Source organism: Schistocerca cancellata, chromosome 2 (genome assembly GCF_023864275.1).
Source record: "Schistocerca cancellata isolate TAMUIC-IGC-003103 chromosome 2, iqSchCanc2.1, whole genome shotgun sequence".
Lineage (NCBI taxonomy): Eukaryota > Metazoa > Arthropoda > Insecta > Orthoptera > Acrididae > Schistocerca > Schistocerca cancellata.
The window spans coordinates 480365284-480389174 of NC_064627.1; the positions used below are offsets into that span (position 1 = coordinate 480365284).

A 23891-nucleotide genomic window follows, 5' to 3' on the forward strand; every position below is an offset into this window, starting at 1 on the left:
CATTGTTGAACGAAGACAGCAAGCCAGTATCCTAAATCTCCATCTACATATATATCAACACTCTGCAAACCAATGTGAAGTTCATGGGAGAGGGCAAGTTTCATTGTAACATTTATTAGGGTTCTTTCCATTTCGTTCAAGTATGGAGTGCGGGAAGGATGATTGTTTAAATGCCTCCTTGCGTGCTGTATTAATCTAATCTTGTCCTCATGATCCCTATGTGAGCGATACAAAGGGGTTTATAATATATTCTTAGACTCATCATTCAAAAATCGTTCCTGAAAATTTTTAAGCAGGCATTCTATGGAAAGTTTACGTTTGTCTTAAAGCGTCTCCTCGTCCATTTTCTTCAGCGTGTCTGTGACACTCTCCCACGCGCCAAAAAGACCTGTAACCATTCGTGCTGCCCTCCTCTGTACACGTTCGACATCCCCTGTTAGTCCTATTTGGTATGGGTGTGACTCACCTGTGCAGTATACTAGAATGGGTCGGACGAGTGAATGGGTCGGACGAGTGATCTTTAAGCAATTATGTTTGTAGACTGAGTATTCTATCAATAAAACGAAGTCTACCACCTACTTTATCCACGACTGAGCCTATGTGATCGCTCCATTTCGCATCCCTGCAAAGTGTTACAACCAGGTATTTGTATGAGTTGACTGATTCCAACAGTGACTCCTTGAAGTTTTTCGCGTTTTTTGAAGTCTGCAGCTACTCATTTCAGAACGTTACAGCAAGTCTGCAAGGTCATTATTATACAACATGAACATCAAGGACACCAACGCACTTCGCTGGGCCACGCGTGAAGTTACTTCTGCATCTCACGATGATTCCCCACTGAAAGTAATCTCCTGCGTCATCCCTACCAAAAAATCTTCATGTCAGCCATAAATTTTGCTTTATCCACCGAATGATCGTACTTTTGACAATAAACATAAATGTGCTACTGAGTCAACTTGTTTTCGGAAATCAAGAAATACTGCATTTACCGGACTGCCTGATCCAAAGCTTTCATTGTGTGAAGTGAGAAAAGGTTTGGATTTCACATGATCGATGTTTTCTGATTCCACGCTGCCCGTTGGCATGGAGGAGGTCATTCTGTTCAAGATACCTCATTATGTTTGAGCTCAGAACATATTCTAAGATTCTACAACATACGGATGTGAAGGAGACTGGGTGATAATTTAGTGGATCACTTCTACTACCCTTCTTCTAAACGGGAATCATGTGTGCAGAATTCGTACTACTGGGCGCGCTTTTTTGTTTGAGAGATCTGCGATAGGTTATAGTGAGAAGAGGAGCTAACTCAGCGTCAGTGTAGAATCTACTAGGGGTTTTGAAACGATTCCTGCAATCACATTTATAGCATTAAATAATGCTAGAACAAGTTTAACCTTTAACTCTTAACAATGACCTCTCAGACCCATAATTCATTTGAACATTGAGTGTGGCAGCACTGCAAAAAACCACCCTCTCTTTTTCAGTGTCTTCACTTTAATACATGCCGCGTGTAAAGCAACATTCAGCAATCAGCTTAAGTCTGTCAGCGTAACGATGAAGTATATTACTTAGAACTGAGTGCGGAATAGGTTGTCTGTCTGACCGCACGTTCCGCATCACTTGTAATAATTAGATGAGTCTAATAGTCCACATATTTCTAATTAATGCTTACTTTCATTTCAGTTGATTTTTCAGAATTTTTGTGTCACAGCTTTTTATTTTATGTGTGAATTCATTAATTTTTAGCTATATCATGGAGCGATTTTCTAAGAGCTGATGCCGATTTCATTTTGTGATTGTTGGTGGTCACCACGAAACAGTGTGATACTAGTGAAGAAAATGCTCGACTGGAAGCAGTGCCAGTTGTGCCCTGTACCACAGAAATTATTCACAGCAAACACAGTCTTTCATCACAAAGACAATCTCAAATGGGTACGTTAAAAGCCCATTAGAGCAACAACAACGCCTCAAGACAACATTTTTAAAGGAGGAATACTTGGCTAAAAGCAAAAATGGAATTTTTGTGCAGGCGCCTACCAAATCTTGAATACAGGAGAATTATTTGATGACGACATGTTAGAGGTATACCAACTGACAGAATGGAAAAGAGCCAGACGTGTATGAAGTGTCCTGCGTCAGAAAGAAAGGAAAGGGGTATAAGCAGTGGCATATGTTCACCAAATGTGGTCAGCCAATTTGCCTGAAACGTGGTAGGGATATGTGCGTCGAGCGTGCAAACATTCTGCGAACAAATATTCTCAGTTCATTTTATTACTGCGTTTGTTTACTTTTCTGCAACCTTTTTTAATTTATACTCATAAACACTCATAAGCATCGTGAATGGTGTTCATTTGAAATATCGTAATCAACGAAGTCTGCAGAAGCGCTGACTAGTATTTCATATGCTTATAATATGAAATAGTTCACTATTCACTTCACTTTTATCAGCTAATGTCGAGTCATGTGATAAAAAAAATATTAAGACGTTTACAAGACCGCTCGTTTCTAGTTACACATACATATGTGATCAAAAGTATCCGGACACCCCCAAAAACATACGTTTTTCATATTAGGTGCATTGTGCTGCCACCTACTGCCAGGTACTCCATATCAGCGACTTCAGTAGTCATTAGACATCGTGAGAGTGCAGAATGGGGTGCAGCGCGGAACAACTCAGGAACTTCGAACGTGGTCAGGTGACTGCGTGTCACTTGTTTCATAGGTCTATAGGCGAGATTTCCACACTCCTAAACATCCCTAAGCCCACTGTTTCCGACTGTTTATTCAACCGGTATGCTTACGTAAATACACAGGGTATTTTAATAAAAGCATTTTGGATATTTATGCTTTCAAATTTTGATTTTTTAATTTTACATAGAATATTTATTCTGTTTGTTTCGTGTTTTGACTAAGACAAGCACTGTGACGTCACACACTGAAGCACTCTACACTGCACAGTATAGAACTTCATAGGATAGCTTATTTAGCACACAGACTTAAGTTTTATAATGAATTTTGGTAAAAGTTATTTGTAATACAGTTATACAGTTTTAGACGGATTTGACGACTATCAAAAAGCGTTTACATAAACATTGTTCAGGTTTACCTTAAAACAAAGACACACACGAAAGTTGAAGAAGAGGGAGAGAGTTTACATATACGAGGGTATTTCGGAAAGTAGAGATACACCGTACGCCAGCAAGTTAGCAACACTGGTGTTAACCTTTGAACCATTAGCTTTCTGCTCGCGGTCGTTTGGCAGTTGAACGTTGCTTCTGGTTGGAGTAGGTGGTGTTTAAAATGGCTGCGCCGATTCAGAATCTCGCCAAATGCGAAGTGCGCTCCGTCATACGTTTTCTTCATGCAAAAGGTCAGCGACTAGCGGATATTCACAAAGAAATTGTTTCTGTTTATGGGAACTTTATGAATCGACAAAATGTAACGAAATGGTGTCATCATTTCTCTGAATGTAGGACCGATGTTCATGACGAACAAAGAACAGGTCGGCCATCTGTGATATCTGATAGCCTTCTTCGGAGAACGGAGGAAGCAATTCGTGCGAATAGACGTCTCACATTGAAAGAATGACATCAGATCATACCAGATGTGTCAATGACAACTCTTTATGACGTTGTGACTGTCAAGTTCGAGAACAGGAAATTGTGTGCCCACTGGGTTCCAAACTTTTAACGGAAGAACACAAAAAGAAAAGGATGGGCTTTGCATTCGACTTCCTCACACGCTATGCTGAAGCAGGTGACGAGTTCCTTGATCACATTGTGACAGGTGACGAGACGTGGGTTAATCACCATACACCTGAATCCAAGCAACAATCAATGCAATGGCGCCCTTCGAATTCACCAAAATCCAAGAAATGCAAAACGTCGATTTCAGCGAAGAAAGTCATGGCTTCTGCTTTTTGGGACAGACAAGGCATTCTTCTGTTGGAAATTATGCCTCCTGGAACGACAATTAATGCCGCTGCATATTGCCAGACTTTGATACGTCTTCGAAGAGCGCTCAGTCCGGAACCGCGCGACAGCTACGGTCGCAGGTTCGAATCCTGCCTCGGGCATGGATGTGTGTGATGTCCTTAGGTTAGTTAGGTTTAAGTAGTTCTAAGTTCTACGGGACTGATGACCACAGATGTTAAGTCCCATAGTGCTCAGAGCCATTTGAACCATTTTTTTCTTCGAAGGGCAATTCAAAACACATGCAGGGAAATGCTGACAAGTGCAGTGCGCTTGCTTCATGACAACGCTCGGCCTCACACAGCGCTCGTAACCAAAGCACTACTCAAACAATTCAAATGGGACGTAATGGACCATCCGCCATACAGCCCGAACCTTGCGCCCACCGACTTCCATGTCTTCCGTTACCTGAAGTCACATCCTTGTAGAAGTCATTCCACGACGATGAAGAGATCAAAGATGAAGTTGAAATGTTCCGACAACAAGCGACAACCTTCTATTACTGTGGGATACAAAAGCTTGTGCACCGACTTAACAAATGTGAGGATAACGGGGGTGATTAAGTCGAAAAATAACGAATAATCCAGTTAATAAGATGTAACTGACGTTTTCTAAATGAATTTTCTATTTATGGACTGCGAGCCATTGCATCTTTACTTTTCGAAATGCCCTCGTACAACAGCAACAAACAAAACAGTTACACAGTACGTACATCATTTACGAAACTAGCGAGGAAGTATTACAGTCGAGTTGCTTCTGGCTGCTTCCAAGATTAGCTGTGTGTGATTGGTAATGACGAATAGTGTAAGGACTTTTGGCATAATTTGCGGCCTGAACACAACATGGCTGCCTTCTTAAGTGCCGTTGTCTATATGTTTCGTACATGGAACTGAAATTATGGAACTCAAAGAAGTTTCCAGATGAACTGTGTGTGAAACTGACGCATTCATACTCTTGTTAATTAACGAGCAATAAATTAATAAACAAGACACTTCATATATTGAATTATTTATTTGGGGCTCTGTATTGTTCACAGTTTCTTCTCTCGAGGAATCTGGAAATAGCCGGTGATGAATGTGCTGCCTTTACGGAATGGTGATGCCGGCTGTACTTGCGATCCAGTCGAGGACGTACGTGACCCTGGTGAAGCCGGCCGGGTCTCCGCTCGCACAGCCATTGCCCGAACCCCAGCTGACGATCCCGATCTCTGTGTAGCTTCCCAGTGAGCCGACCACCAGCGCGCCGCCGCTGTCGCCCTGAAACGTGACCACAGTATAATCTCTGGCTGGTGGGAGCCCCAATCAGGTATTTCCAACACAGTACAGTGTCACTCACTCAAGATGTAGCGCTGAAGGTAAACACATACATTCTAAAATAGCACCTCCATAAGTTCTTGAAATCGTTTCCCTGGAATGCAACTGCCATTGTGGCGGATATTCGCTATCTGTCCAAACGTACCCTTGCGTGTCCGCCATGTGCCTTTACTGTGCTGGGACACTTTCAGTCAGGTGTCTGAACGTATATGGAGCAATGCTAGCCCAAAACTAGAGGAGGTTGCGCTGTAGGACACTGCGGTTTGAAGCGATGGAAGTCATCCAAAAAGTGTTCCATTGTGTTCAGGTCGGGACTCTGTGCAGCCTAATCCAATTCAGGAATGTTATTGTCCACAGTCCATTGCCTCAAAGCTGCACCTTTATTATAAGGTGTATTGTCATGCTGTGACATTCATCGTTTGCTAACTGTTCTTCTAGTCTATGAAGTACAATATGCTATAAAATACACTGACGAAAAAATACTGCAACACGAAGGCGTCCTGCGACATACACGAAAACTGGTAGTCGTGTTTCTACATCTGAAAAACGATGTCTATTCAAATTTCGAGCTATTCGCATAAGAGCGCCGCTAGTAGCGTCACTGTGAGCATGAAATTCAGGTTTGATTTAATTACACGCTGTAAAGGTCGTGAGACTTAGTTACCTTTGAAATTGAATGTGAGTTGATTGCAGTCAGGGATGCCTTTAAGGCGATAAAGACGCCAAATTGAACAGGGTCGTATAATAGGGCTGCGATAAGCTGAACGTTGCTTCTGCGATGCTGTAGAAAGACTTGGTAATAATGTAGCCACTGTGAATGATTACTGCCAGCGGTGATCACGAGAATGTACAGTCGCGAGAAGAGCGGACCTCGGACGGCCACGTGGCACTACCGGGAAGGAAGACCATCGTCTTCGGCGTATGGCTCTGGCGCAGCGTACTGCACATACAGCAGCAAACTGAGCAGCAGTTGGCACCACAGTGACACACTAATTACTTCAAGAACAGCCCCGAGCCAGACGCCTTGTAGCGTGCTTTCCACTGACCCCAAACCGCTGTCATTTGCAACTTCATTGGTATCAAGCGAGAGCTCATTGGAGGGCAGACTGAGGTATGTTGTGTTTTCTGGTGAAAGCCAGTTCTGCCTTGGTGCCAGTGATGGCCGTGTGTTGGATAGGAGGCGGCGTGTTAAGTGCCTGCAACCAACCTGTCTGTGTGCTAGATACACTGGAACTACACTTGGAGTTATGGTCTGGGGTACGATTTCGTATGACAGTCGTTATCCCAAGCACCCTGACTGCAAACTTGTAGATTAGTTTGGTGATTTGGCCTGTTGCGCTGTCATTCAATAACAGCGTTCCGGAGTGTGTTTCCCGACAAGATAATCCTCACGCACATTCCGCCGTTGAAACTCAACACGCTCTCCAGAGTGTCGACATGCTATCTTGGCCTACTCGACCAATAGATCTGTTTGCAATAGTGCACATGTTGAACATCATTAGACGATAACTCCAGCGACATCTACTAACAGCATTAACATACTGGTGTTGAACTAACAAGTGCAGCAGGCATGGAACTCCATCCCACAACGACGTGCAGCATCAGTACAACACAATGCATACAAGTTTCCATGTTTGCATTCAACATTATGGCAGTTACACCGGTTATTAATGCTCCAGCATATCACATTTACAATGGCTTATCTCGTGCTTACATTAACCTGCAATCTTGCAGTATTAATCTCTTACATCTACTACCTAGACAAGTGTGTTAGAAAAATTTCATTACAGTACATAATTTGTTGGCGTTGCGATTTTTTTCTTCTCAGCCTATGTTCATATCCTTCCCATCTAGTGTTTCCTTAAGCACAATACGGGCATCACACCCTAACAAGACTCCAATACCATAACGCCACTTTCTCCGCACTCTACTGTCGGCGCAGACAGGTAACATTCTCCACGCATATCTCAAACTAAAATCCTCTTTCATCTGTTTGCTCCAGGGTACAAAGTGATTCAAGCACTCGTTTCCACTCGTACACTGCCCAGTGGCATCGCTGTTTGCACCTCCACAAGCGTCGGTTAGCAATAACTACAGAAATTTGTCGCTTCTGAGGAGCTGCTCGATAATTGTGTGCTCTGAGTTGATGCGTTTTTTTACATCCTCCGCAATGCTCGACCGTTCCTGTCCGTCAGTTCAGTATATCTACCTACTTTGGTTCAGTTGTGGCTCTACCGTCACGTTTCCACTTTACAATGACGTCAACGACACTCGACTTGGGCAACTGGAGAAGCGTTCAATATCTCCAATGGATCTTCTCAGGCAACGTCCAATAACTATTCCATGCTCGATGTAACAGAGGTATTCTGACTAACCTATTCGTCTGTCATTGTTTCTCTGCTGACAACACGATACTCTCCACCTCCTTTTATACACTCGTATCCACCTGACATCCAGCAGTCAGTCCCGCATTACGGAGGGGTGTCCGGATAATTGTCATCAGATGATGTAGAACTGTGCCGAGTCAAGGTTGCCCAAGCAAATATCTCATTTCCCTTTTCGCACCGCTGTCATATCAAATCGCGTTCACACTGACAATCGTTTGTTTCCATGTAACTGAATGCCATTGCTTGAGCTAGATACTCATTCCTTATTGTGAAGTGTTATGGAAGTCTGTAAATACCCTCTACAGGTTCTGACTGTGATGATGGTACAGGTTACCAGTGAAGAGGATATGAAAGAATAGTCGCTTCTTTGTGCAACAGTGTTGCCAGCACAGAATCTGGGAGACGACAAATTTTTATCATCGTCAGCAGACCATAACTGGTAAAATGAAATTTGGCATTTACACTTACGCCTTTTTCCTTAGTTGTTTCCGTACCGAAGTCCAATACCTGAAATTGATACATTTCTCTTTCTTTACCACGGCTAACAGTATGCATCCTCATCAAAGAAATAGAACCTTCCCTATCGTTAACCCCTAGATGAGCTTATTATTTTGGAAGATCTGCAGTACGTTTAGCTTCACACACAGTGTAGCCCATAAGGCAGGGCAAACTCCTACCGTGAGTAATATTAGCTCGGCATCGTGCGAACAAAAGTGTATCAGATTCGGAAATGATGTTAATATCTTTGGACACCGAGGGTGTAGCATCAGCTTTTCATGAACGATGAATGTTGTGAAGTATTGCGAGGATCGTTAGTAATTCGGTGTTGTGAATCATTCGGTGGATAGGAACGATCTTTATGATTTCAGACCTTGAATATAGTACAGATACGCAGTGCACTGTCTACACTACTGTTCATCACTTTGATGTGCGATGGAATAAAGAACAACCAGAAAAGTTTTATTGAAATTAACGCAATTGGATTTGCAGATGATATGATCTGAGGCATATCAGAACAGATTCAACGTGTGGAAATCAGCTCCTAGAATACCTTCATATCAGCGAGACCAAGGCAGAGGCGACAGCATTCAATATAGACGAGCATCAAGCGATTGTGAGACTAGGCCATCATCAGCTACTGTTTGTGGACGGTTTCCCGCACCTCTATAGCATAATCTCTAGGGATAATTCGATGGATAGGAGACTACGAACAAAGTTCAAAACGGTGCTGAGTTCTACCAACAATAAAAATTTCGCCATTGAAGCGTGCGCCCTCATAAAGAGAGGCATCGAGGTTCCTGGCAGCGACAGCGACGCAACCTCCGCCGCCCAGTCACCGGACGCACGAGTGCCACGCACCCTGAGCTTAGGCGCCACCGGCGCCAAAGATCACCTTGGTAAGAGACTGCCCGACCGTAGCTCTAGCCAGTTCCTGCTGGGTTGTAGTCCAGTTCTGGCATAGTTGTCACCCAGTTGTCGAATAGCTCGGGTTAGCAGCAGTCGAGGATAGTTACAGTGCAGTCGTAACTTGCTCTACGAAAGTAGTGCATCAAACTGGCACCAAGACTTTCAGTACGTATGTTTCTATGTAGTGAACTATTAACGTGATAACTTGTCCCTGCTTTGCTAAAGACTTATATATGGATTTCAACAAGGACACTTTCTTCCAAAGTTAAGTGTAATACAATATTACGCTGAGTGATGGTGTTCACTAGTTCTTTTGATTTCTATCCCAGAATCCACGCACTGTCCCGACTGGACATGGTGGTCAGATTACTCGGTCACTTCAGTTACTGTGGAATCAAAAACTGTAGCAGTGAAAATGACGGTAGGTACTTACGCCGCAGGTGCTCTGTCCGTTGGATCCGATGGCGCAGAGTGTGAAGTCGTAGATGGGACCGCCGAAGTATTGGCTGCACTGCGTGTTGGACATGACGTTCAGTGTCGTGTACTGCAGCGTGTCTGGGATGACACCGTCTGGAAACAAACAACACGGCCTCGTGTACCCCTCAATGCTTCCATGAGTGACAGCTTCACTAGATGTACTGATGTTCAGTTTCCAAAAATGTTCTTTATCATGATACGTTACGGAATTACACAGATAATGTAATGCAACTAGTAGGCCGAACATTAAACATATTCTGTGTATTTTGTATTACATGTTTGTCTTCACATACATAGCTTCGTTGTAAAGTTTTATTAGGGTAACAAGTGCCACATAATATGTGCTTTTATTGAGGCATATACAGGGTGACAATTATTGAACTATATGAAAAAAGCCATGTACCATTGACCTTCCCGTTGGTATGGTGGCTTGCGTGCCTCATCGATACAGATAGCTGTACCGTAGGTGCAACCACAATGGAAGGGTGTTTGTTGAGAGGCCATGCAAACGTGTGGTTTCTGAAGAGGGGCAGCAACCTTTTCAGTAGTAGCAGAGGCAACAGTCTGGATGATTGACTCATCTGGCCTTTTAACACTAACCAAAACGGCTTTGCTGTGCTGTGGTACTGCGAACGGCTGAAAGCAAGGGGAAACTACAGCTGTAATTTTTCCCGAGGGCATGCAGCTTTACTGTGTGGTTCAATGATGATGGCGTCCTCTTGGGTAAAATATTCCGGAGTTAAAATAGTCCCATATTCGGATCTCCGGGCGGGGACTACTCGGGAGGACGTTGTTATCAGGAGAAAGAAAACTGGCGTTCTACGAATCGGAGCGTGGAATGTCAGATCCCTTACTCGGGCAGGTAGATTAGAAAATTTAAAAAGGGAAATGGATAGGTTAAAGTTAGATACAGTGGGAATTAGTGAAGTTTGGTGGCAGGATGAACAAGACTTCCGGTCAGGTGAATACAGAGTTATAAACAGAAAATCAAATAGGGTTAATGCAGGAGTAGGTTTAATAATGAATAGAAAAATAGGAACGCGGGTAAGCTACTACAAACAGCACAGTGAACGCATTATTATGGCCAAGATTGATTTGAAGCCCACGCCTACCACAGTAGTACAAGTTTATACGCCAACTAGTTCCGCAAATGAAGAGATTGATGAAATGTATGATGAAATAAATGAATTTATTCAGATAGTGAAGGGAGGCGAAAATTTAATAGTCATGGGTGACTAGAACTAGATAGTAGGAAAAGGAAGAGAAGGAAACGTAGTAGGTGAATATGGAATGGGATTAAGGAATGAAAGAGAAAGCTGCCTGGTAGAATTTTGCAAAGAGCATAACTTAATCATAGCTAACACTTGGTTCAAGAATCATAAAAGGTTGTATAAATGGAAGAAGCCTGCAGATACTGGAAGGTCTCAGATTATAAAATGATAAGACAGAGATTCAGGAACCAGATTTATATTTTATGACATTTCCAGGGGCAGATGTGGACTCTGACCACAATCTATTGGTTATGAACTGTAGATTAAAACTGAAGAAACTGCAAAAAGGTGGGAATTTAAGGATATGTGACCTGGATAAACTGAAAGAACCAGAGGTTGCAGAGAGCTTCAGGGAGAGCATAAGGGAACGATTCACAGGAATGGGGGCTAGAAATACAGCAGAAGAAGAATGGGTATCTTTGAGACATGAAATAGTGAAGGTAGCAGAGGACCAAGTTGGTAAAAGGACGAGGGCTAATGGAAATCCCTGACTAACACATAAGATACTGAATTTAACTGATGAAAGGAAAAAATATAAAAATGCAGTAAATGAAGCAGGCAAAAAGGAATACAAACGTCTCAAAAATGAGATCGACAGGAAGTGCAAAATGGCTAAGCAGGGTTGGCTAGAGGACAAATGTAAGGATGTAGAGGCGCATATCACTAGGGGTAAGATAAATACTCCCTACAGGAAAATTAAAGAGACCATTGGAGAAAAGAGAACCACTTGCATGAATATGAAGAGCTCAGGTGCACGGAAAGCAGAAAGGTGGAAGGAGTATATTGAGGGTCTATACAAGGGCGATGTTCTTGAGGACAATATTATAGAAATGGAAGAGAATGTGGATGAAGATGAAGTAGGAGATATGATACTGCGTGAAGAGTTTGACAGAGCACTGAAAGACCTAAGTCGAAACAAGGCCCCGGGAGTAGACAACATTCCATTAGAACTAATGACAGCCTTGGGAGAGCCAGTCCTGCCAAACTCTACCATCTGGTGAACAAAATGTATGAGACATGCGAAATACCCTCAGATTTAAAGAAGAATATAATAATTCCAATACCAAAGAAAGCAGGTGTTGACATATGTGAAAATTACCGAACTATCAGTTTAATAAGCCACAACTGCAAAATGCTAGTACTAATTCTTTACAGATGAATGTAAAACTGGTAGAAGCCGACCTCGGGGAAGATCAGTTTGGATTCCTTAGAAATGTTGGAACACGTTAGGTAGTACCCTACGACTTATCTTCGAAAATGGATTAAGGAAAGGTAAACCTACGTTTCTAGCACTTGTAGACTTAGAGAAAGTTTTTGACAATGTTGAATGGAATACTCTCTTTCAAATTCAGAAGGTAGCAGGGGTAAAATTCAGGGAGCGAAAGGCTATTTATAATTTGTACAGAAACCAGATGGCAGTGATAAGAGTCGAGGGACATGAAAGGGAAGCAGTGGTTGGGAAGGGAGTGAGACAGGTTTGTAGCCTGTCCCCGATGTTATTCAATCTGTATGTTGAGCAAGCGGTAAAGGAAACAAAATAGAAATTCGGACTAGGGATTAAAGTCCATGGGGCAGAAATAAAAACTGAGGTTCGCCGATGACATTGTAATTCTGGAATGGACAGAGTCTTGAAAGAGGATATAAGATGAACATCAACAGAAGCAAAACGAGGATAATGAAATGTAGTGGAATTAAATCTGCGGGAATTAGATTAGGAAATGAGGCTTAAAGTAGTAAATGATTTTTTTTCTATTTGGGGAGCAAAATAACTGATGATGGTCGAAGTAGAGAGGATATAAGCGTAGACTGGCAATGGAAAGGAAAGAGTTTCTGAAAAAGAGAAATTTGTTAACATCGAGTATAGATTTGAGGGTCAGGAAGTCATTTCTGAAAGTATTTGTGTGGAGTGTAGCCATGTATGGAAGTGAAACATGGACGAAAAATAGTTTAGACAAGAATAGAATAGAAGCTTTCGAAATGTGGTCCTACAGAAGAATGTTGAAGGTCAGATGGGTAGAAGAGGTACTGAGCAGGATAGGGAAGAAGAGGAATTTGTGGAAAACTTGACTAAAAAAGGAGTCGGTTGATAGGACATGGTTTGAGGCATCAAGGCATCACCAATTTAGAACTGGAAGGAAATGAGGAGGATAAGCATCGTAGAAGGTGGTCAAGGGATGAATACAGTAGCCAGATGCAGAAAGATGTAGCTTGCGGTAGTTATTCGGAGATGAAAAGGCTTGCAAAGAATAGAGTAGCATGGAGAGCTGCATCAAACCAGTCTCTGGATGGAAGACCAGAATAAGAACAGACTGCAGCTCCCCTTCTGACAGACTACTCCAACATCCAAACGTGCGAACAAAAGGTACAGATTGCTCAGTGATCACGCACTGATAAACGAAGAGAACCAAAGAAACCCTTAAAGCGTGGATTTGCTTTGGAACCAGCTAGAGGGGACTTCAACTCGCAGTTTTAGTTTCAACACGCAAACTGGGGAGGTACGACAGTTTCGGAATATGACTGGCAACTATCCTGTTCACAATTTAACAAATTTAAATGTCAGAAAACTTACTGACGGTTGTCACGCGTTTGGTCTTACACTTGTGTCTACTGTTTTCAAAAGACATCCCCCCCAAAAAAAGAAAATTTGGCGCTCTCCACAAAAATATTTAGGTGAATTTCAACTGGACTACGTCGCAATATCTAAATGCGATGTTAAGGAAATAGAGAATGTAGAAGTGAGGAAATGTGGCATTTTTAACCTATCACTTTCTGCCGCGCGGTGTAGCCGGGTTGTCTAGGGCTCCTTGCCAGTGTTTGCGCGCCTCCTCCCATTGGAGGTTCGAGTTCTCCCTCAGCCATGAGTCTGTGTGTGTTGTCCTTAGGGTAAGTTACTCGAAGTTAGATTACGTAGTGTGTATGCCTAGGGACCGATGACCTTAGTTTGGTCCCAAAGGAACTTAAAATTTCCAATTTATCACTTCCTGACCCGTGTAAGGTTAGACTTCTATCATTAAATAAGAAAACACTGCCTGTGAATAAAGTTATAAGAAGCGACGCTGAAAATCTCAAGCATAGCTAATTTTCAAAAGCTGCTTCAGCAAATGAAAACAGGGATCTAGCTTGATACCTGAAAAAATACGTACCTACAGAAAAGGAAATAACAGCGTTACAAAGGAGATGTAAACATGCTTGGTGGACTGAAGACTGTGATAAGGCAGTCTGCCGAATGAACGAAGAAGTGCTGAAGCAGATAGCAAAAATCCTCCGTAAAGCCAAAACTTCAAGAGGGCGATGGGAATCTGGCAGTTTAGAATTAAGAAAACTGAAAGACGTTGGCTGTGTAGTGATCTTGTGGATGTTGCAGTTCTTATTTGGGTGCTGGAAGAAAAACTGGAGACGAATTCCGCGTTATTCAAGACACTGCTTTTTTTTTTACCCAAAAATGTTTCAGCACTTTTGTGCTATCTTCAGTGGATTATTGTTTATTTTCTTTCTGAAAAACTGTTGTTTCATATTAACCTCTCAGGTGGATTATTTGAACTTCTGGTACAAATATATTTGGATTTGTAAAAGGAACGATTGTTAAGTGTCAATCGTTTTTCATTAGTTTACATACAGCACAGAGTTGAGACATACACACATCAAAATAAGTTTTGCATCACCCCGGTTCCTAGAACTCCTGAAGACAGACGTTAACTGTGGATATTGTATCACAGACACAGTCCGTTTAACTGTTCAGAGACTTCTCTAAACCCGCCCAAAGATGTAAACAACCATGCATGAGCAGCACCTATTAGACGGAGGAGGTTCGACAGCCGATAAGTTCCAGTCATTCCACCAGGAAAGAGGTACACGGCTCGTGTTGTCTGTAGTTCAACCATGCCTAGATGGTCAATACCGTGCGTGGTTCGATCGCGTTCGCAAAGTTGCTTTGTGACAGGAGGGGGTCTCAACAAGGGAAGTGTCCAGGCGTCTCGGAGCGAACCAAAGTGATGTTGTTCGGACATGGAGGAGATGCAGAGAGACAGGAACTGTTGATGACATGCCTCGCTCAGGTCGCCCAAGGCCTACTACTGCAGTGGATGACCGCTACTTACGGATTATGGTTCGGAGAAACCCTGACAGCAACGCAACCAAGTTGAATAATGCTTTTTGTGCAGCCACAGGACGTAATGTTAGACTCAAACTTCGCGCAATAGCCTGTATGATGCACACCTTCAATCCCGACGTCCATCTTTGTAACCACGACACCATGCAGCGCGGTACAGATGGGCTCAGCAACATGCCGAATGGACCGCTCAGGATAGGCATATCGTTCTCTTCATCGATGACTGTCGCAAATGCCTTCAGCCAGACAATCGTCGGAGACGCGTTTAGAGACAACGCGGTCAGGCTGAATGCCTTAGACACACTGTCTAGCGAGTGCATGCAAGGTGGAATTTCGCTGCTGTTTTGGGGTGGCTTTATGTGGGGTCGACGTACGCCGGTGGTGGTCATGGAAGGTGTCGTAACGGTTTGTACGTTACGTGAATGCCATCCTCAAATAGTGCAACCACACCGGCAGCATACTGGCAAGGCATTCGTCTTCATGGACGACAATTTGCGCCCGCATCATGCACATCTTGTGAATAAGTTCCTTCGCGATAACGACATCGCTCGAGTAGAGTGGCCAGCATGTTCTCCAGGTATGAAACCTATCGAACGTGCCAGGTATAGATTAAAAATGGCTGTTTATGGACGACGTGACCACCAACCGCTCTAAGGGATCTACGCAGAATCGCCGTTGAGGAGTGGGACATTCTGGACCAACAGTGCCTTGAGGAACTTGTCGATAGTATGCCATGACGAATACTGGCACGCATCAACGCAAGTGGTCGTGCTACTGGGTATTGTAGGTACTGGTGTGTGCAGGAATCTGGACCACCACATTTGGAGTTCGCGCTGCATGGTGGTACAACATGCAGTGTGTGGTTTTCATGAGCAATAACAAGGGCGGAAATGTTTATGTTGAGCTCTGTTCCAATTTTCTGTACAGGTTCCGGAACTCTCGGAACCGAGGTGGTGCAAAACTTTTTTTGATGTGTGTATATCACAGAGTTGAGACTTTAGGAGTTGTTCATTTACCGTATGCCTAAAGATTTTAGTTTTATAGTAAATTTGGAAATGACACAAATATGTACATGTGTTTACATACCTCACGCGAAGCTATTAATTGCGTATGGTGGTAGCTTTAAACCTACTATACAATCTACAACTTTCATCTGCAAACATGATGTGTATGTATGTGTGTGTGAGCACAGACGCGTGCGAAACGGAGAGCGAGCGAGCGAGACAGAGAAAGACACAAAGACAGAGAGAGAGAGAGAGAGAGAGAGAGAGAGAGAGAGAGAGATGGTGTGGGGGGAGGGAGTGAAGGAGATAGGCGACATTCACATACTGTCAGCAGGTAGTAAGTAACAAAAAGCACTTAATGACTTACAGCAACTGAGTAGGCAATATGCTAAAGATACCGAAAAAACAACATAATACAGAGGAGACTTGGAAGACATAATACCGACGCTGATAAATATAGTCTGTCTGGTATGTATCGGTTAACATGCAATTACAATCAATCTCCACATGTGGGTCAAACGTGCAGGAAGTTTGGAACCAAATATACAGAACATGATTGCATTTGCAATTGTAGTGATGTTTTGGCGACTTTTGGTTACTTCAAATGGTTCAAATGGCTCTGAGCACTATGGGACTTAACATCTGTGGTCATCAGTCCCCTAGAACTTAGAACTACTTAAACTTACCTAACCTAAGGACATCACACACCTCCATGCACGAGGCAGGATTCGAACCTGCAACCGGAGCGGTCACGCGGTTCCAGACTGAAGCGCCTAGACCGCACGGCCGCACCGGCTGGCCTTTTGGTTATTGATTACACCTTCTGTCCAACCGCCCACGAGCGCAATGACCATTTAGCATCCGTGCGCGGCTTGTGCTGCAGTCACTAAGTATGGAGCATATACAACCACAAATCCAGGGTTTTATCCGATTGCCACCACGGTTACTGCAGAGGCACAGAACAATTTTAGATTTAGTGCCGTACAGGACTGTTTGCACTCCTGCGTATGTTTTTAACCACATTTTTTATGACATTGCAACTGGGCAACACAACTCTACAGCTGTCTTTGCGGATTCGTCGAAACAGGACTCCGTTGGTTGCCCTGTTGATCGAGTCCTCTAGGTCCGGCAGCCTCGGGACTTAACTGCCTTCGACGGGAATTTCATACGTTGTTGCGGGCACTGGAGCAGATAAGATGCTGCTTCAAGTGCAAAATTCCTTGTCTATTCAGTTTCTCTGAGCGACCGTCATTCTATATAATACTTGTACCCAGAAGTGAAAGTGGGACAGAATTTACAAGACACCTCCATTAAGTACAATGGCTGTGGAGGTAGGTCTTTTTTCTTGGTGCCAAGGCACATGAATATTGCGGGGAACGAAAGCGCAGATGTAGCAGCGAAGGAGGCATGTCGTGATCCTCAGTTATTTCACTGTGCCGTCCCGTTGCACACTATCGCCTCGCTGTTGAGGTACAGAGTCATGCCGCAATGGGAGTAACTGGAAGTGACAGCTAATATGCTGCATCTAGTAAAGCGCACTACGCGGCGGTGTTTCAGCCACGAAGATGGGGTGAGCTTCTCCTTGCTCGTCTTCGCGTAGGCCACAGTCCTCTCACGCCTGGCTTCTTGCCCCAACGCGGCGACCCTCCAGTGTGTGGTGCTTATGGTGTACAGATCACTGTACGCCACATTCTGTTAGACTGTGTTTTATCTTCGGGCCAGAGGGAGACGGAAAATTTACCAGCAGTTCTGCCCTCCGTTTTAAGTGACAATGAAACGAATGTGGTTAGAGTTGTAACGTTTTGTGATCTGTCCACCTTGTTTCCCCAAATTTTAGGGAGATGTTCGTAATGTGTTAACAGTTTCGTACTTTATTGTGGCGCTTTTCGTATTGAGAAGTTTTCATTTGCGTTCGTGCACTAGAGACACACTTGTGTTCCTGGCCGCCGGCCGAAGTGGCCGTGCGGTTAAAGGCGCTGCAGTCTGGAACCGCAAGACCGCTACGGTCGCAGGTTCGAATCCTGCCTCGGGCATGGATGTTTGTGATGTCCTTAGGTTAGTTAGGTTTAACTAGTTCTAAGTTCTAGGGGACTAATGACCTCAGCAGTTGAGTCCCATAGTGCTCAGAGCCATTTGAACCATTTTTTTGTTCCTGGCCAGTGTAGGCAAGCAGACTGCAGAGTCTCGTAAATGTCTGCGATAACTGGGTGTCTTCAATCATTGGAGTTTTCAGACTTAGTAATACGTCCATAGTCTAGCCGTATTTATTTTCTGGACGTTACACTGAATCTCCACGGCGCCGCCAGTCTTCTACGACGGGGAAGATAGACACTTTTCTGATCACTTGGGTGATATACGCGAATCGAAGTAGTATAGGGAAGAGTGAATTCACATAATTGCAGTGCCACTAATTCGTCTGTGAGTTTTTCGTTGTCTACTCCAGCTTAGGTGGTGGTTAGAGCTTACAAAAGGGTTACAACATCAACCTTTGCAGTGTTCTTAACGAACTTAAGAGGGGAAGCGTTTTGACCGCTAGGTGTTGTGCCAGTCTTGGATAGGGTGTATACTACGATTTATGATTGTATATTTGTTAGGATTCCATGTGTGTTTTGCACTTTCATTCTTATTTTATAGTGAAATATTCATTAATAGAATTCTCTTTTTCTCGTTTAACTAGGTTTTGTCCCTATTCTCACTCTGAATACATTAGATAAGGAATAGAAATAGAAGGATCAGAGCAAGGAATTTCAGAGCGCTGAATCGGACAGGTATGTTAGATAATTTAAAAACGAAAATGGATCGGTTGAAGTTAGATATACCGGGAATAAGTGAAGTACGGTGACAGGAGGCACAAGAATTGTAGTGCGTTGAATACGGGGTTATAAATAAAAAAGTGAAATAATGATAATGCAGGAGTGGGTTTCACACTGAATAAGATAGTAGGAATTCGGGTAAGCTACTATGAGCAGCATAGTGGACGCATTATTGCATCCAAGATACAATGGTTCAAATGGCTCTGAGCGCTATGGGACTTCTGAGGTCATCAGTCCCCTAGAACTTACAACTACTTAAACCTAACTAACCTAAGGACATCACACACATCCATGCCCGAGGCAGGATTCGAACCTGCGACCGTAGCGGTCGCGCGGCTCCAGACTGTAGGGCCTAGAAACGCTCGGCCACACCGGCCGGTATCCAAGATAGACACGAAGCCCACAACCATCACTGTAGAACTTGTTTACATATCAACTTGCTCAGCAGAAGATGGAGAAATTGAAGCAGTGTATGACGACATAAAAGAAGTTATTCAGACGAAAATTTAATAGTAATGGTGTACTCGAATTCGCAAGCAGGAAGAACGGGAAAAACAGCAGGTCAATGGACTGGCGAAAAGGAATGAAAGAAGAAGCCGTTTGGTAGAGGTTTGTACAGACCATAATTTAATCGTCGCTAACACTTGGTTTAAGAATCACAAAAGAAGATTATTTACGTTGAAGAGACCTGGAGACACCGGAAGTTTTCAGATTGAGTATGAAATGACAAGACAGAGTTAGGAATCAGGTTTTAATCTGTAAAGCATTTCCAGGTGCAGATGTAGACTCTGACTACAATTTATTGGCTACGAACTGTAGATTAAAATTGAAGGTATTGGAAAAAGGTAGGAAATTAAGGAGATGGGACCTGTATAAGTTGAAAAAACCAAAGGTTGCTGAGAGTTTCAGAGGGAGTATTAGGCGATGGATGACTAGATCAGAGGAAAGGAATACAGAAGAAGACGAATGGGTAACTTTAAGAGATGAAATAGCAGCAGAGAATCAAATACGTAAAAAGACAAGCCCTAGTGAAATCCATCGATAAAAGAGATATTGAATATAATCGCTGAAGAAGAAAATATAAAAATACAGAAAATGCAGAAGGCGAAATGGAATACAAAAGTCTAATATATCACATTGGCAGGAAGTGCAAAATGGCTAAGCAGGAATGGTTAGAGGACAAATGTAAGTATTTAGAAGCGTATTTCATTACGGGAAAAATAGATACCGTCTACAGGAAAGTTAAAGATGCCATTACGGATAAAAAGAAGCAGCTGTACGAATATCAAGAGCTCAGATGGTAAACCAATGCTAAGCATAAAAGGGAAAGCTGGAAGATTGGTGGGGTACATACAAGGTCTGTACAAGGGAGATAAACTTGAAGGCAATGTTACAGAAATGCAAGTGGACGTAGTTGAAGTTGAGATGTGAGATATGATACTGCGAGAACTTGAAACAGCTCTGAAAGCCCTAAGTCGAAACAAGACCCTGGGAGTAGACGATATTTCGTCAGAACTTCTGATAGCCTTGGGACAGTCATTCATTAAAGAACTCTTCCATCTAGTGTCGAAGATGCATGAGACATATGAAATACCCTCAGACTTCAAGAAGAATGTAATAATTTGAGAGAAAGCAGTTACTAACAGGTGTGAGAATAACCGACCTATCAGTTTCATGTCATGGCTGCAAAATACTAACACCAATTCCTAACACAATAATGGAAAAACTGGTAGAAGCAGACTTCGGGAACGATCAGTTTGGATCCCGGAGAATGTAGGGACACGCGAGACAATACTGACCCCATACTTACAAGAAAGACTTCTGAGGTCATCAGTCCCCTAGAACTTACAACTACTTAAACCTAACTAACCTAAGGACATCACACACATCCATGCCCGAGGCAGGATTCGAACCTGCGACCGTAGCGGTCGCGCGGCTCCAGACTGTAGGGCCTAGAAACGCTCGGCCACATTTTTCTTACTTGTCACTTCTTCTTCCGTGTGTATTTGCTTTTAGGAAGCTTTAATTTTCGAGTGCTCTTAATAGTGTTCCATAGATTTCGTGTTTGTTTTGAATACAGTCAGAGAGAGTCCCTGTAGTCAACCATAGTGCCAGTAGTGCTAGTGTTTGTTTTCAATACAGTCCAGAGACAGGTAGTGCTATTTTCATTGTTTTCTACAAGAAGTGGCTAGCAACCACAGTTTAGTGAATAAGCAGCCGCCTTTAGTGAATTAGCAGTCTAGTTAAAGGTTGATTAACTCTCTTCAGTAAATTGTTTCCTTAGGATGGATAGGATGTGTGACTGCTGTGTACGGACGCAGGAGGAGCTGGCCACTGTTCGCGAACAGCTGAGCGTGTTGATGGCCGCGGTCAGCCGTCTTCAGGCTGCTGCCTCGGAGTGTAGCGACAGTGGGGAGTCTGGTGCGTCGCAAGGTACACCCCAGGTGTTACATGCTTCACCCACTGTCCCTGCTGTCGAGGCATCTTCGCGCGTACCGGGCGCGGTTGGGCCACCCTCTCCCCAAGGGGAGTGGCGGGTTCAGCGGCGTTCGCGGCGCACGAGGCGGAAGGTCAATGTGGAGGCTGGCCGTGTGGCATCGCCCACTCTGCCTGTGAGGGGACATGTGGCTTCTCCTTCAGCAAGGTCCGAGCAGGCACACGGGGGGAGGGGTTTATTAGTTATTGGGAGCTCCAACGTTAGGCGGGTGATGGAGCCCCTTAGGGAAATAGCGAGAAGGTCGGGGAAGAAGGCCAGTGTTCACTCTGTCTGCTTGCCGGGGGGTCTCATCCGAGATGTGGAGGAGGCCCTACCGGCGGCGATAGAGAGCACTGGGTGCACCCGACTGCAAATTGTTGCTCATGTCGGCACCAATGACTCCTGCCGTCTGGGTTCAGAGGTCATCCTCAGTTCGTACAGGCGGTTGGCGGAATTGGTGAAGGCGGAAAGCCTCGCTCGCGGGGTGGAATCAGAGCTAACTATTTGTAGTATCGTTCCCAGAACCGATCGCGGTCCTCTGGTTTGGAGCCGAGTGGAAGGCTTAAACCAGAGGCTCAGACGATTCTGAGGAGATCTGGGGTGCAAATTTCTCGACCTCCGCTATCGGGTGGAGAAATGTAGGGTCCCCCTGAATAGGTCAGGCGTGCACTACACGCCGGAAGCGGCTACAAGGGTAGCGGAGTACGTGTGGAGTGCACATGGGGTTTTTTTAGGTTAGAGAATCCCCTTCCTAGGCCCGACAAGACGCCTCCTGAGACGAGGCAAGATAGGAGTAGGCAAAATGCAACAGGGAATAACAATATTAATGTGCTAATAGTAAACTGCAGGAGCGTCTATAGAAAGGTCCCAGAACTGCTCTCATTAATAAACGATTACAACACCCATATAGTACTAGGGACAGAAAGTTGGCTGAAACCAGACGTAAACAGTAACGAAATCCTAAACTCAGATTGGAATGTATACCGCAGAGACAGGCTGAACAGTGAAGGGGGAGGCGTGTTTATAGCGATAAGAAGTGCAATAGTATCGAAGGAAATTGACGGAGATCCGAAATGTGAAATGATTTGGGTGAAGGTCGCGGTTAAAGCAGGCTCAGACATGGTAATTGGATGTCTCTATAGGCCCCCTGGCTCAGCAGCTGTTGTGGCTGAGCACCTGAAGGATAATTTGGAAAATATTTCGAGTAGATTTCCCCACCATGTTATAGTTCTGGGTGGAGATTTTAATTTGCCGGATATAGACTGGGAGACTCAGACTTTCATAACGGGTGGCAGGGACAAAGAATCCAGTGAAATTTTTTTAAGTGCTTTATCTGAAAACTACCTTGAGCAGTTAAACAGAGAACCGACTCGTGGCGATAACATATTAGACCTTCTGGTGACAAACAGACCCGAACTATTTGAAAAAGTTAACGCAGAACAGGGAATCAGCGATCATAAAGCGGTTACGGCATCGATGATTTCAGCCGTAAATAGGAATATTAAAAAGGGTAGGAAGATTTTTCTGTTTAGAAAAAGTGACAAAAAGCAAATTTCAGAGTACCTGTTGGCTCAACACAAAAGTTTTGTCTCAAGTACTGATAGTGTTGAGGATCAGTGGACAAAGTTCAAAACCATCGTACAATATGCGTTAGATGAGTATGTGCCAAGCAAGATCGTAAGAGATGGAAAAGAGCCACCGTGGTACAACAACCGAGTTAGAAAACTGCTGCGGAAGCAAAGGGAACTTCACAGCAAACATAAACATAGCCAAAGCCTTGCAGACAAACAAAAATTACGCGAAGCGAAATGTAGTGTGAAGAGAGCTATGCGAGAGGCGTTCAATGAATTCGAAAGTAAAGTTCTATGTACTGACTTGGCAGAAAATACTAAGAAATTTTGGTCTTATGTCAAAGCGGTAGGTGGATCAAAACAAAATGTCCAGACACTCTGTGACCAAAATGGTACTGAAACAGAGGATGACAGACTAAAGGCCGAAATACTAAATGTCTTTTTCCAAAGTTGTTTCACAGAGGAAGATTGCACTGTAGTTCCTTCTCTAGATTGTCGCGCAGATGACAAAATGGTAGATATCGAAATAGACGACAGAGGGATAGAGAAACAATTAAAATCGCTCAAAAGAGGAAAGGCCTCTGGACCTGATGGGATACCAGTTCAATTTTACACAGAGTACGCGAAGGAACTTGCCCCCCTTCTTGCAGCGGTGTTCCGTAGGTCTCTAGAAGAGCGTAGCGTTCCAAAGGATTGGAAAAGGGCACAGGTCATCCCCGTTTTGAAGAAGGGACTTCGAACAGATGTGCAGAACTATAGACCTATATCTCTAACGTCGATCAGTTGTAGAATTTTGGAACACGTATTGTGTTCGAGTATAATGACTTTTCTGGAGACTAGAAATCTACTCTGTAGGAATCAACATGGGTTTCGAAAAAGACGGTCATGTGAAACCCAGCTCGCGCTATTCGTCCACGAGACTCAGAGGGCCATAGACACGGGTTCACAGGTAGATGCCGTGTTTCTTGACTTCCGCAAGGTGTTCGATACAGTTCCCCACAGTCGTTTAATGAACAAAGTAAGAGCATATGGTCTATCAGACCAATTGTGTGATTGGATTGAGGAGTTCCTAGATAACAGGACGCAGCTTGTT

At 43.7% G+C, this 23891-nt stretch overlaps 1 protein-coding gene across 1 annotated transcript in view; it reads right to left on the reverse strand.

Moving 5' to 3' along the window:
• Nucleotides 1-4963: 4963 nt before the first annotated feature.
• LOC126162006 (brachyurin-like) overlaps nt 4964-23891 on the reverse strand; it is a 56595-nt gene continuing 37667 nt past the window's right edge. Inside the window, exons 6-7 of the mRNA XM_049918228.1 lie at nt 9512-9648; nt 4964-5227 (exon numbers count right to left, since the gene is read on the reverse strand). Of these exons, the coding sequence (XP_049774185.1) occupies nt 5057-5227; nt 9512-9648 (308 nt within the window). The 3' untranslated portion in view covers nt 4964-5056. The remainder of the gene's footprint in view (nt 5228-9511; nt 9649-23891) is intronic.